This window comes from Ostrinia furnacalis, unplaced genomic scaffold, assembly GCF_004193835.3.
Source record: "Ostrinia furnacalis isolate ACB-3 unplaced genomic scaffold, ASM419383v2 OfSCF7462, whole genome shotgun sequence".
NCBI classification, from domain to species: Eukaryota; Metazoa; Arthropoda; class Insecta; order Lepidoptera; family Crambidae; genus Ostrinia; species Ostrinia furnacalis.
This window is the reverse complement of record NW_021137701.1, coordinates 128,729-144,659: the sequence shown is the minus strand read 5'-3', so window position 1 is coordinate 144,659 and position 15,931 is coordinate 128,729. Positions and strand designations below refer to the sequence as shown.

Below are 15,931 nucleotides of genomic sequence, written 5' to 3'. Positions count from 1 at the left end.
GTCCACTGCTGGACAAAGGCCTCCTCCAAGGTTTTCCACAATGCACGGTCCTGCGCTGCCCGCATCCAGGCTCTTCCCGCGACCTTTACGAGATCGTCGGTCCACCTAGTAGGAGGCCTGCCCACGCTACGGATGGGTAGCTTGGGGTCATTGGACAAAATTCTACGTGCTCGCAGACCAGACTATAGTCACAAAAATGTATACATTTTCAATGATTATAAAACACGGATCCAATTTCCGAATTTATATTGCGGACACACGATTATATGAGATGATTCTTTCATAAAAACTGGCCACAGCAATATGTACTTTGTGAATAAACACACAATTAATTTCAGGTCGGAGACGGAACCACGTCGGTGGTCATTTTGGCTGGAGAACTGTTGAAGAGAGTGAAGCCTTTCATTGAAGAAGGTAATTATTTTTTGCTTATTTATACTTGTCTTACTTTATATCGCACGCGTGTCCTGTAATAAAAAAGAGGTCATGAAGTTCCTGTTGTAGTATAAAGAGCTATAGTTTTCTGATTAAAGAAAAATAAAAAAGTCAGGTAGTTAATTAGAACTAATCCACCCACCTGGAGGTAGGCAGCGCAGGACCGTTGTGGAAATTGTTGGGGAAGTCTGTCCAGCAGTGGATGTCTTTTGTCTGAAATGGACAAAAAAATTAAGCCACCTATAAATTATTGCTGCAAGTCTTTTATGTATTACTCTTATCACTGATTTGGGTCAATAAATGTAGGGCTCTACCTTCGGGCTCTTTCTAATTAGACGTTGTGAGCAGGAGCGTTGTCGTGCGTTGGGGGTCCTGCAAACAAGAAACAATGTTCGGCTCAAAACATCTTATTTGAGCCCTAAGCCTCTCCCCCCCAGACTACTGACTTAGTCAAACGATAGTTGAGACCGATTCTAATTAGTATGAAGAATCAGCCGATACCAAATAGGTGTAATGTGCTTGTCTACTCACGGACATAGCCCGCGGGCGGCGTGACCGGAGGGAGCGGCGAGCGTTCGGCGAACGTACGAGCAATGTTTGGTTCGCGAGCGAACATCGAGGAAGATGATCCTAACGCACTCTCTTCAACGACTTTGCACTAAACGGTCTTGATAATATTGTAATTTTATACCAAATAGATAATAAATTTCATACAGTCCACTCTTTTAATTTATAAACCACTACACACACTATCGAAGTAACATATTGGTCCTTCGAGCCGGATCAACTGCTTACTTTCGTACATCTTCATACTGATTGATTAACAGCCCGACCCAACTAACGGCCAACAAGTCTGTGGTCTGCGCCTAGGCTAAAACTCCACCGCCATGCAGAATACATTCAGCGCCATCTGTTACCATTTTAACGAACTTTCTATCACTTTGTTTCCCAGGCGTGCACCCACGCATAGTAGTGCGTGCGATGCGCACAGCGGCGCGTCTCTCCGTGGCTCGCGTGGGCGAACTGGCTGTGAAGATTGACAACAAGAGCCCTCATGAGCAGAGGTATGTATGCAGACTAAAGTCCGGTCGCCGAGCACGTAGAATTTCGTTTAATGACCCCGAGCTACCCATCCTTGTCGCTCGCACGTAATTATACAGGATGTTAGGTAAATGGGTATATGAGCCGACACTAGCCCATGTTAACATGGGCATATAAATGGTATGGTGAAGTCAGAAAATTGATATCATCATTTTACTTTTTTTTATTTTCATAAAAAATAAATTTTATAAAATCCGATTTGTATGAAAAATAAAATAATTAAAATGAAAATATAAATTTTCTGACTTCACCATACCATTTATATGACCATGTTAACATGGGCTAGTGTCGGCTCATATACCCATTTACCTAACATCCTGTATATAAAACTAGCGGCCGCCCGCGACTTCGTACGCGTGGATCCCGTTTTACCCCCTTAGGGGCGGAGTTTCGTAAAATCCTTTCTTAGCGGATGCCTACGTCATAACATCTACCTGCATGCCAAATTTCAGCCCGATCCGTCCAGTGGTTTGGGCTGTGCGTNTACGTACTTACGAGCACTGTACGTATGGTTAGACATCTTTCTAACACACATTCACTATTACCACACTCACTATCACACGTTCACACACTAACTATCCGCACGAGAAAACAATCAATAGTCGCAAGCGCATTCGACGCGATTCGACGGCCGAAGAAACCGAACTGGCCGTGCGAGAAACGCGAGGCGCGAGCGGTCCCTCGCAACAAAGGCACTGCCCCGCGCCCGCGCGGCGAGACTGACTGACCAATAACAGTCAAGCAATACGTCTATCGAATGTGTCGTCGTACTCGTCGTGAATCGGTACTCTTCATTTTCAACTACAAATTTACGTAATTTTTAACTTAACAAAAATGTAATTCTATCAACAAATGAGATTGTAAAAGCGGCGGCAAAAATACTTTGATTAATCTTTGTTAACTAAAGATCCGTCCTAGCATACTTAATAATAATTAATGCTTTAAGCATGCTTCCAAAATACTCAAATTTGAATGAATTGTAGATGCGCAATCGTTATTAATAAAACAATAAGAATATCAATACATTTTGATAGTTATTCCGTGTAATAAAGTTACGTTCATTTAAAATAATCACGAACAAGACGATGAATCTTTTTATGTTGAAGAATGGAAGTAATTGGTACGAAAGAAGTGCTAAAAGATATGAAATTTTGTTTAGTTTCTAAAATCAATCGAGTTTAAAAATAAAATCTTATCTTTTAATCTCCCATCGAAAGTGAAGGAGCAAGAGTTTGCCAGTGTGTTATTTCTAGGCGTTCAGATTGCAGTAATAAGTAAGTTAAGTTTTATTTTATTAATTACTATCGTAAAGACGTAAAATTTATTAAGTTAGAGAGCTAGAAATAATGAACCTGTGTGTAAGAGCATTTGTCATTTGTTTACAGTACTTTTTAATGATACAAGTTTATCACATCTGCTTACTGCCTGTGATTAACGATTAAAATTACGTTTATTTAGAATCGCGTGCATAACCATTATTTATTTCAAGTAAATTATGAAGAAAGGAAGTAATGAGTATGGAAGGAAGACTGAAAAAAACTGTGATATTCATGTGGTATTTTACTAGCTAGTTCTGAACCAATTGAAGAGAAAAAACAGTTAAACAAGTTACATATTTCTGTGCCGTCAGTTATTAATTTGGAATTAGATATTAGGTTTGGGAGAGCAGAGCTACTCTTAGTTTTGTTTGATGCAAGGCTATTAATGACTTCCCACATTTTTTTAGGTTGATTCTGTGTTCTATGGAATAAGCTATGGTAGTAGCTTTCCTTACACGTCTTGATTATTTTTTGGACCTTCTTTCGCTCCTTTACAAAACATTTCCTCAATTCTTCATTTCCTGGATTTCTTAAAGTTTCCTTCCACAGGTGATTTCTTGTATTTATTGAATTTATAATGTTCTTATTTATCCAGTCCTTCTGCGGTGGATTTAGTATTTTCGTTTTTTCTATTTTGCTTGTCTCAATGCTTTGTAATATACACTTTTCTAAGCCACAGTAGTTGTCCTCTACGCTATGTAGTGTTTTTGATATGCTCTCGTATAGTTTATCATAATCCAGTGCCGTATAATTAGTTTTTATTCTTTTTCTTGGTGCTAGCTTCCCAACTTCAAGGTATAATTGCTTATGGTCCGATAGGGATGATTCTATGATAGACAACTTGAAAGAATGATTAGTAATATTGGTGGTAACATGGTCTATTATTGTCCTTGTTGAGCTAGTTTCTCGCGTGCAGTAAATTGGGTTAATATTATTTAAGATTTTGTATCCGCATTCGCTAATTTCATTGATGTATTTCGTGACGTATGAATCTTTCTTAAGTAAATCTATGTTGAAGTCGCCAAAGACAAGAGTCCGTTTACGCTGCTCCAGTTGCGATGAGTAGATGTCAAGGAAACTATCTATGTCAGAATCTCCATCACGCTTATAAACAACTCCAATATTGAGTGATAATTTTTCCACGTATATCCATAAATAATGGTCACCGTTTTCAATCAAATCTTCTGTTACATTGAATTTTATCGAGTCATGAACAAAGATAGATACGCCACCACCCCTACTGTTCTGTCTGTAGTTATAAATATGTTTGTATCCCGGGATTTGATAAAAATTTGCATCATTTTCTGATATGATCCACGTTTCCGTAAATATCAACAAGTGTGTAGTCGTAGGTATGGTTTTCAGTAGGCACTTTATTTCATCGAATTTACCCTCACTACGTATACTGCGTAGATTAGTGTAGAAGAATCGTAGCGATGAAGGTATAAGTGGAATGTCTTCATATTTATTTACAATGCAATGGTCCAATCTTTTTGCGCATTTTTCTTTTAGTGGGGAGGCAGAACTCAGTTTTTTTGGCTAGTTTTGGCTTTGACAATCCGTGGCACTCCTTTGCTATATTTGAGAATCAGATCCTTTTCGCCATTTTCCAAACGATTACTTAACTCTCCCTTAACAGACTGTAGGTATTGTTTTTGTGCCGGTGTCTGGTCGTAGTAGATCTTGATATTTTCCGGGAATTTCGTCTTGTTTTGTAGTATAAGTTTTGCCGTTTCGCTTTTATGATAACATATTTTTAATGGGCGGTCTTTGCCCGGAACGTATTTGCCAAGTCGTATCGTTTTTAATGGTTTCGGGCAATCATTCAGTATCGGAGTTGTTAATTTTGAGAACTCTTCGATGTCATGGTTGCGTCGAGCATTATAATTTTTGTCAATTTTTTCGGGTATTCCTACGATAACAATGTTCTTCTCGCGTTCGGAACGTTCCTTTAGCTCGAGGATGAGGTTTTCATTGATATTTCAATATGGGAAATATATATCAAAAGTAAGTAACTGACGATTTATTCTGAGATTAATATTTACTCTTGTTTGGTCAAATCCACCCTAAACCACGTAACCGATAGCTATAAATATATTTGGAGTCTCGGGAAAGGATATAGGATAGTTTTTATCGTGGTTTTTTAAAAAGGGACGCGCGCAACGATGTTTTTCTGTGACAGATCAAAATTTCAAGCGGGCGAAGCCGTGAGCAAAAGCTAGTAAATGTCATTAAAGTAAATTATTTTCTGCAAATAGACTTAAAAACCGTTCTTTCCCGTCCCAATATTACTTTAAGCCTACCACTGCTTCGGGACAATAAATGGGCCAGTGCTGAGAAGAAGAAGCGCAAGAAACTCAGGTCACCTTTGTCAGCCTAAATGATAAATTATTGTTATGGCCAATGATTAAAAACTACGGATCCAATTTCCGAATGAGATGTGTGGATCAATGATAGTAGATATGAGGCCATTTTCTCACTACTCTAAACTCAATAACGGCTAGACTAATTCGTTTTTTTTTTCATTATAAAAGGAAAAATAAATTGGATGGAAAAAAGTAAAAATAGCACTTCTTTTCCCATACAAACAAATTGTTAATCATTTGTTGACAAAACCAAATTTTTCCGGGCTATTTTCCGAATATATACTATCTATACTAATATTATAAATGCGAAAGTAACTGTGTCTTGCTTTCACGCCTAAACCACTGAACCGATTTTGATGAATTTGGCTTAGAGATAGTTTTGAGTCCGGGAAAAGGACATATGATAGTTTTTATCCCGGTTTTTGAAACAGGGACGCGCGCGATAATGTTTTTTTGTGGCAGACAAAATTCAACGCAGGGATGCCGCGGGCGGAAAGCTAGTAAACAATAATAAATAATGCTTTTACCAATTATTTTCTTGTCATATTATCCACAGGTGCGTGTAGACAACGTGAAAGAATACCAGAAAGTAGTGGATGCTGAATGGCAGATTCTCTATGAGAAGTTGGAAGCTCTACACAAGAGTGGCGCTAACGTGGTGCTCAGCAAACTGCCTATTGGCGACGTGGCCACACAGTACTTTGCTGACCGGTGAGTTATTTTGCTGACCAGTGAGCTATTTAGCTGACCCGTTAGTTGCAGTGAGCTATTTTGCTGACCAGTGAGTTATGGGTATAGTGTGTTGTGGACACTTAGTAGTAGATACTGAAGTTGGAAGCTTTGCACAAGAGCGGTGCTAATGTGGTGCTCAGAAAACTGCCTATTGACGACGGGGTCACGCAGTACTTTGCTGACCAATGAGTTATTGTACTGACCATTGAGTTATTTTGCTGACCAGCGAGTTGTTTAGCTGACTATGAAGGTATTTCTAGTGTTATTCGGTTTGGCCAATGATTAAAAACAACGGATCCAATTTCTGAATGAGATGTGTGGATCAATGATAGTAGATATGAGGCCAATTTATTCCTAAGCAAAGCTAAAACCTACCCCCACCTAAGAACGAGCGACATTATGTCGGAGACTGCTTGCGATAGTGGAAAGCCGGTGACGGCTTATTCCACTATTCCCCGTTAACGCCAATTGGAACATATAATGGGGAATAATGAACTAAAAAGTTCATTAATCCCCATTACGTTCAAAATAAAATTCAAATATAACGGCGATTAATGAACTTTTTAGTTCATTATTCCCCATTTAAAAGCTCCAATTGGCGTTAACGGGGATAAGTGAACAAAAAGTTCACTAATCCCCGTTGACGGGGATTGTCAACGGGGAATAGTGGAATAAGCCAAGGCGACGATCAGCGACTTTAGGTGACTCTCGGCGACAGTCTGTCACTCGCGCCTTTTGACGTATAGTGAGTATACGTTAGTGATTGCCCGTTCTTGGAGAGTCGCGATACATCGGCGACTGTCGCCGATCGTCGCCGGCTTTATTTGCAAGCAATCCCTCCATAACGTCGCTCGTCTGCGAGCTATCTTAATGTGCTGCTGATAATACTTGTAGGCTATTCATTTATTTATCTAAATGTCAACAATAATAAATAATAGTAAANTACACCCGTTATAACAATGATAGATAAAATGTGTGAAAAGCCACCTTATTTTGAATAGATATGCGTGAACTGAAAAACCATCTTATTTTGATCCTAAAGACTCAACTCATTTGATTCTGTAGCTTTTATATGTTTATGAATTTTGAAAAAGATTTTTTTTTTATTTAGAACAATTTGTATTGTTTTTTTACAGTTGTTGGACATCGTACATCCTGCTGCGAAAACGCTGGTTGATATCGCCAAATCACAGGATGCCGAGGTAAATAATTGATTATTTTAAAGGACAGATAAAAACTGCTGTACCTTATGTTCGTTCGTTTCAGCCGAATGACGTCCACTGCTGGACATAGGCCTCCCCCAAGGATTTCCATAACGTCTGGTCTTGCGTCGTCAATCGTCGGTCCACCTAGTGGAGGGCCCACACTAAGTGCATGCGATAGAGCGTGCTATACTCGGAGTTTCCTTGCGTGAACGAATCAGAAATGAGGAGATCCGCAGGAGAACCAAAGTGACCGACATAGCTCGCAGAATCGCTAAAATCAACTGGCAGTGGGCGGGGCACATAGCTCGCAGAGTATCTTGTGTAAAGCCCGGTCTGTGAGCACGTAGAATTTTGTCCAATGACCCCAAGCTACCCATCCTTATCGCTCGCGCGTAATTATATTGCTGTCGCGACTGTGCGACGGGCGCCCGCAGTGAGTGCGAGCGCGACAGCAACATAATTACGCGCGAGCGATAAGGATGGGTAGCTTGGGGTCATTGGACAAAATTCTATGTGCTCGCAGACCAGACTATAGTCATAAGAACAGCTGTACACAAAAATGAACACGTTTTCAATGATTATAAAACACGGATCCAATTTCCGAATTGCCATTGCGGACACACGATTGTATGAGATGATTCTTTCGTAAAAACTTGCCTCAGCAATATTATGTACTTTGTGAATAAACACACAAAATGCATTTCAGGTCGGAGACGGAACCACATCTGTGGTAATTTTGGCTGGAGAACTGCTGAAGAGAGTGAAGCCTTTCATTGAAGAAGGTCAGTTTATTTAGTGTTATTTCTATTTGTCTTTTTTTATACATTCCATATTCGATGTTAATATTTTTTCGTGAAAAACTTAAAACAACTTTTCAAGAACACCGAGTTCTTAGTCCGTATTTTATAAGTTGGACATTTTCATTGGTCATAATTTTGACCGCATTTTAAGGTGCGGGATATTTATGTAACGCATTTCATAAGATCGACCGCCTTAATAGGCAGCAGGAAGGCACTAGATGCAGGCAGGTTTTTCTTAATCGTTATAAAAAAATATTGGACACGTATATTTTTATTTGTCAATCAAACAAGCAATTACGAAGTTAAGATGCGTTCAAGTTCCGCGTGACGTCAAAAAGTGCTACACTTTAAAGCATGCCTTGACGTCACGGACCTCTTCTTTTGAACTTTGGCGCACTTTATCTCTTTCAATGTTCATTAGTTTGAAGAGGTTAAAAATACGTTTCTGGTATTTTTTGATAAGTTAACCGACGGACTAATTCAAACTCTTGCTTTTTAACCCAGCAATTACATACTGTGCATCGCTGTGTTATCAAAAAATCCACCGCGATGCAGAGTATATTCAGCGCCATCTGTTACCATTTCAAGGAACTTTCATTTATTTACTAAGAAAAGTGACGTCCACTCATTTAACACGAGACATAAGAATAAACTTGCTGTTCCATCATTTAGGTTGCATAAGATAGGTAATTCATTCTTGGGGAAATGTATTACCATATTTAACAAAATACCACACAACCTTGTCGAATTGCCAATAAACAAATTTAAGATACATATAAAAAATACCCTTATGTCCAAAGGGTACTACAAGGTTCGAGACTATCTATATTGATGACAAGGATGCGTGCGTGGTCAGTTCAGTCTGCACATATTTGATGTACTTAAATTACAATGCCGGAAATTGGCGTCTTTTTTTTTTCGCGCGGCCATCGACCAAACTTTGTTTTTTGATTACAAAATAGTGTAATAAATCAAACTTACTATGGCATGTATGTATACCTCTAAACTCAGTCTGAACTGAGTTACGAGCATTAGAAGAGTATTAACGGCATATCACGGATACGTCGCGTCAATCTTACGATACGGGATAATCTTTTGGGGTAATGCTACTGACCGAGAGCTAGTGTTCAGAGCACAGAAGAGATGCGTACGTGCAATCTGCCAGCTAAAACCCACAGATACATGTAAACCTCACTTTATACGGTTGAACCTTCTAACTTTGCCATCTATGTATATTTATGAAGTTGCGGTCTTCGTCAGACAAAACCCAACATTATTCAGAAGTCATCACAGATCACGCGACAAGAATTTAATATGTAAGGATCCTTATAAGACAACTTTTTTTGCTAAGAATATTGTAGGCATGGCACCCAAGATTATAAATAAATTACCAAAAGACATTAGATTAATTGAACATCTAAATTCATTTAAAAAAACTTTACTGACTTATTTAATTAATAAATGTTATTATAATATATCTGAATTCTTTGACGATAAATCTAATTAGTTTATGTAACTGCCAAATTTTATTGTTGTCTGACAAATTGTATGCTCTTTGAGCGGAACATAGTGATACTACCTAATGTAACATGTCACCATTTTACCTATGATTCACAATAAATGATTTTGTATTTTGTATTTTTTTGTATTTTAAGGGAAGGGGATTTTTTTCATTTGGCGCCCCCTTAAGCTGCCCAGGGTAGGCACCCCGGTTTGTCGGGTTTTAAAGTATCTGTCTTCATTTATCTTTACTTCCATGAATTCAATAAGAATGACTATTTGTGTTATAATTCAAGGTTGAAACGTCAAAATAATGTAGATACTTTTAAAAAGGAACCCATAGTGCGCGAATCCAACTTGCACTTTTTTATACTATTTTTGTGCAACTAAATTTACACCAAAGCCAATGATTACAATCAATCGGATCCAATTACTGAGCATCCATGTGGATTGTGATAGTAGACATGAGGCTCACATTAACTTCTTTTATTTCTATCCGCATATGACACCACTTTGACATAATATATGTCATTTTTTGACAGGGAACTCCTACGCAAGTGCGCGATGACAGCGATGTCATCCAAACTGATTCATCAACAGAAGGGACACTTCTCTCAAATGGTGGTTGACGCTGTGTTGTCTCTGGACGCTCCTCTGCTGCCTTTGGACATGATTGGTAAGTCTTTTGTCTATGGTTTTAGCTTTTCTGCCCTCCTAGACAAGTTACAAATTAGTCAAATGATGGTAGACGCTGTGTTGTCTCTGGACGCGCCTCTGCTGCCTTTGGACATGATTGGTAAGTCTTTTGTCTATGGTTTTAGCTTTTCTGCCCTCCTAGACAAGTTACAAATTAGTCAAATGATGGTAGACGCTGTGTTGTCTCTGGACGCGCCTCTGCTGCCTTTGGACATGATTGGTAAGTCTTTTGTCTATGGTTTTAGCTTTTCTGACCGCTGGACAAGTTACAAAACNTAGATTTGCTTTTTGCGCGCAAAGTTTTGTAAGAAATTGCAACAAACTAGTGAGATTGTATGTGTAAACAAACAATACCATCCATTAAAGGCTCCAGACATCAGTGTGGAGCAGAATCAGCGCAATAAAAAAATAGCGCAATATTTTGTTGCAATTTCTTACAAAACTTGCGCACAAAAAGCAAATCTTGTATGAAAATCATCAAACTTCTAATGCTCGTAACTCAGTTCAAACTGAGTTTAGAGGTATACATGCCATAGTAAGTTTGGTTTATTACACTATTTTGTAATCAAAAAACAAAGTTTGATCGATGGCCGCGCGAAAAAAAAAAGACGCCACTTTCCATACAAAATCTGGCATTGCCATTTGACTATTCTTACCGTTAGATAATTCCTGGCAATAAGTGGTGACTTAGTTTGTTCCGGCGTTTCTTCTCAGCACTTGCCATATGTTTGTCTCGAAGCGCTGGTAGGGCCCAAAAGATAAGGAGACATGTAAAGTGCCCCATAAGGGCTACCTTTTCTTTTTTTATTATTTTCTATTGACGTTCATAAGTGCCACTTGTGGTCTAAACTGAATAAATATTTTTGATTTTGATTTTGATTTTCTATCACTTTGTTTCCCAGGCGTACACCCACGCATAGTAGTGCGTGCGATGCGCACAGCGGCGCGCCTCTCGGTAGCTCGCGTGGGTGAACTGGCTGTGAAGATTGACAACAAGAGCCCTCATGAGCAGAGGTATGTATGCAGACTAAAGTCCGGTCGCCGAGCACGTAGAATTTCGTCTAATGACCCCGAGCTACCCATCCTTGTCGCTCGCGCGTAATTATATTACTGTCGCGCTCGCACACTCACTGCGGGCGCCCGTCGCACAGTCGCGCACTCAGCGACCAGTCTTTAGTAAAATAAATTGTGCTTTTTGCAAAATGTAAGGTAAAATTTATTGTAGCGTTTAAGATGCCTAAAAAAAGTGGACGCACATAACTTTCTTTTTAATGTAAGACAAGGCAGATATTTGACCGCAATCGCATCTGGTGTTAAGTGAAATGCAGTCTAGGGATGGTACATATCTGTCCTGTAAGTGGTCAAAAACTCAATAGAACGTTTCAAAATAACTATCGATAGAATAGTTTTTTTCATAAAGAAGGTTCAGAGCACAGAAGAGATGCGTACGTGCAATCTGCCAGCTAAAACCCACAGATACATGTAAACCTCACTTTATACGGTTGAACCTTCTAACTTTGCCATCTATGTATATTTATGAAGTTGCGGTCTTCGTCAGACAAAACCCAACATTATTCAGAAGTCATCACAGATCACGCGACAAGAATTTAATATGTAAGGATCCTTATAAGACAACTTTTTTTGCTAAGAATATTGTAGGCATGGCACCCAAGATTATAAATAAATTACCAAAAGACATTAGATTAATTGAACATCTAAATTCATTTAAAAAAACTTTACTGACTTATTTAATTAATAAATGTTATTATAATATATCTGAATTCTTTGACGATAAATCTAATTAGTTTATGTAACTGCCAAATTTTATTGTTGTCTGACAAATTGTATGCTCTTTGAGCGGAACATAGTGATACTACCTAATGTAACATGTCACCATTTTACCTATGATTCACAATAAATGATTTTTCATTAACAATAGAGGTGATTCTAGCGCTCGGCGGCCGCTGCCGCGGCACGCTTCGCTCGCCTTCGCGCATTAAGGGTCACTGTTCTAACCTAACCTAACCTACTTTTTTCTGTAATACCTACTTTTTGCAACCATACTATTTCCTGCAACATACATAAAATTCTTGTGAAAACCATGATAATGTGTCTTATACTTTGATTTGTGGGTAACGGTGGGTAAGTATGTGAAGTGTCAATTTGACCAAACAAATTATTTGGGATATAATATTTGGCAACATAAAACATTTGCTATATAAACATTTGCCAAGTAAAATTTGGCCAAATGATAATTTGACCAAATGAATTAGTTGCGAAAAGTACAGTTGCTAAAAGTTCATTTGGGAAATGAAACTTTGGCGATAAGTTGTTTGCGAAGTGAAATTTGGCGAAAAGTAATTTGGCCAAACGGAAGGATACCAGATTCTTTATTTCTACCCGCATATGACAGCACTCTGACATAATTATGTAATTTTTTGACAGGGAACTCCTACGCAAGTGCGCGATGACAGCAATGTCTTCGAAGCTGATTCATCAACAGAAGGGACACTTCTCTCAAATGGTGGTTGACGCCGTGTTGTCTCTGGACGCGCCTCTGCTGCCTTTGGACATGATTGGTAAGTCTTGTCTATGGTTTTAGCTTTTCTGCCCTCCTAGACAAGTTACAAATTAGTCAAATGATGGTAGACGCTGTGTTGTCTCTGGACGCTCCTCTGCTGCCTTTGGACATGATCGGTAAGTTCTCTATGGTCATGTCATCCAAACTGATTCATCAACAGAAGGGACTCTTCTCGCAATTTTTTAAAGTAAGTAGTTTCTTCTTTACTCTGTGACATTTGGCCAATGATTATAAACAAACGGATCCAATTTCTGAACTGCTGTGTGGATCTGTGCTAGTAGATATGAGGCCATGATTTAAAACGAAACAATACATATCCCTATTAGGGCCCAAAAGATAGGAAAACATGTAAAGGACTGTTAGGCAGGCTGTACTTTCATATTCACAAGTGTTACATCTTATTATCAATGTCAAAATGGATAAGAGACTTCATTTCTGATAAAATTGCTTAAAATTGGGTGTTTTTGACACTATTCACCAATAATTTTTAAAGCTCAACTTTTTAAAAACACTTCATTCTGTTCTTAAATGAGTCGTAAATTTAGAGTTTTGGTTGATTTGTAATTGATAAAATGTTATTATTATTATTATTTTTTAATTTAACTATTATAATCGTCGTCGAGTTGACGAAATAGTGACGTCATTTGTACCTATGATAATGACGAATAAATTTCTTTTTAATTTTTTTTTTCATTGTCCTACACAATGTATGGGAGAGTCTTTTTGACAGTTCATAAAAAGTACGAAAAAGGTGTCAATTGCCCTATTCTTTTAAATATTTTTACCATAGTCACAATCATTTATATACCCCCAGGAATCAAGAAAGTCTCCGGCGGTGCTTTAGAAGACTCGTTCCTAGTCGCCGGAGTGGCCTTCAAGAAGACATTCTCTTACGCCGGCTTCGAGATGCAGCCGAAGTCCTACAACGACTGCAAGATTGCTCTGCTGAATATCGAGCTGGAGTTGAAGGCGGAGAGGGACAATGCTGAGGTTAGTACTGTTACAACTAGAGATGAAACGGATAGTTGTTTGGCCGGATACCGGATATCCGGCCAGCTGCTAGGCCGGATAGCCGGATATCCGGCGGCCGGATAGTTGGCCCATTATCTCGTTGCATGTCGTGTCGAGTTTAGCGCCGCACAGGTGCTTCGAACGCGATCAGTGGGTCTAGTAGACTAGACAAGTCACACTTTTCGAAAATCGGATCTGTTCGAATCCGAATAGAATGTCAGATTTTGCAACTTGTCTAAGGGGCAGATCAATCGGGCGATTCCGGTTGCCATCGTGAGTGGTGTGATTGAATACCTAGCGAAAATTAAATGAGTTTACTTGCTGCGTAATCTGATTGATCTACATCATGTCATCAGACTATCAGTGAAAAAAAGATCGCCTTTTTTAATTGGCAATATTTCGACATTAACAGATATTTACTATTTATGTATTCGTCATTAGAGTGAATATCCTAGAAAAAGAAATCAGTTTTTTGAAAGGCCTTAATAATATGGCTTTTTTGTAACTTTCTGGAGTTTAAATAAAAGCCGTCATTATTATAAGCCATTTTATTGACATATACCTCAAAGATTAATGCATTTCGCTTTATTGTCGTAGTTTTTTTAATATCCGGTATCCGGCCGGATAGTAAATTTAGGCCGGATATCCGTTTCATCTCTAGTTAAAACCATTAAGTCAATATTTCTTCGCAATAAAACTGCATACTGCAAGTCAGTTTTTGTTCTTTGCTCACAGCACACTGCCAGATCGCAATCGAGGAGTCACTTCTTCTTATCGTGTCGACAATAAACCTACACAGTGTCAGCCCAAAACTCCGCTACAAGAGTGGCGTTGTCAACAGCATTAATTAAATCCTGAGTACAGTTGCTTGGAGGAGTCACTTAAAAATTAAGAATTCTGTTGCAAATTCGCCCCTTAAAGTAACATAAGACCTTGACCTGCCGTCATCTGTACGTCAGTTACTGATCAGTGTTTCCGTGAGTGTCCAGTTTTATTGTCCTGAAGTGTTGGTAGTGGTAAAGTAAAACTGGGGCGTGTGAAAGCGCTTTAAAAAAGCGTACTTTGATTAAATAAATGACTGATAAATGGCCAATGATTAAAAACTACGGATCCAATTTCTGAATGAGATGTGTGGATCAATGATAGTAGATATGAGGCCATTTTCTCACTACTCGAAACTCAATAACGGCTAGACTATATCGTTTTTTTTTTCATTATAAAAGGAAAAATAAATTGGATGGAAAAAAGTAAAAATAGCACTTCTTTTCCCATACAAAGCAATTATTCAACATTTGTTGACAAAACAAGTTTTTCCGGGCTGTTTTCCGAATCAATACTATCTATACTAATATTATAAATGCGAAAGTAACTGTGTCTTGCTTTCACGCCTAAACCACTGAACCGATTTTGACGAAATTTGGCATAGAGATAGTTTTGAGTCCGGGAAAAGGACATAGGATAGTTTTTATCCCGGTTTTTGAAACAGGGTCGCGCGATAAAGTTTTTTGTGGCAGACAAAATTCAACGCAGGGATGCCGCGGGCGGAACGCTAGTAAACAATAATAACGCTTTTACCAATTATTTTCTTGTCATATTATTATCCACAGGTGCGCGTAGACAACGTGAAAGAATACCAAAAGGTGGTGGATGCTGAATGGCAGATTCTCTATGAGAAGTTGGAAGCTTTGCACAAGAGTGGCGCTAACGTGGTGCTCAGCAAGCTGCCTATTGGCGACGTGGCCACACAGTACTTTGCTGACCGGTGAGTTATTTTGCTGACCAATGAGTTATTTTGCTGACCAATGAGTTATTTTGCTGACCAATGAGTTATTTTGCTGACCAATGAGTTATTTTGCTGACCAAAGAGATGTTTAGCTGACCAGTGAATATTTTGCTGACCAATGAGTAATTTAACTGACCAGTGAATATTTTGCTGACCAATGAGTTATTTAGCTGACTAGTCAGTTATGGGAGTTATGTAGTGTGTTGTGGACGCTGATTGGCAGATCCTTTACGAGAAGTTAGTTTGACTACGAAGGTATTTCTAGTGTTATTCGGTTTGGTCAATGATTAAAAACAACGGATCCAATTTCTGAATGAGATGTGTGGATCAATGATAGTAGATATGAGGCCAACTTATTCCTAAACATGCCGTGGCTAGCAAAAACCTATCTCTTACTTAAAA

The 15,931-nt window shown here is 38.7% G+C and overlaps 1 protein-coding gene across 1 annotated transcript in view; it reads left to right on the top strand.

The window, feature by feature from the left end:
- Positions 1-15,931, top strand: part of CCT7 (chaperonin containing TCP1 subunit 7) — a 34,968-nt gene that overhangs the window by 2,821 nt on the left and 16,216 nt on the right. The window contains exons 5-9 of the mRNA XM_028320925.1: positions 339-414; positions 1,388-1,499; positions 10,001-10,134; positions 13,550-13,725; positions 15,354-15,508. Coding sequence (XP_028176726.1) covers positions 339-414; positions 1,388-1,499; positions 10,001-10,134; positions 13,550-13,725; positions 15,354-15,508 — 653 coding nt within the window. The remainder of the gene's footprint in view (positions 1-338; positions 415-1,387; positions 1,500-10,000; positions 10,135-13,549; positions 13,726-15,353; positions 15,509-15,931) is intronic.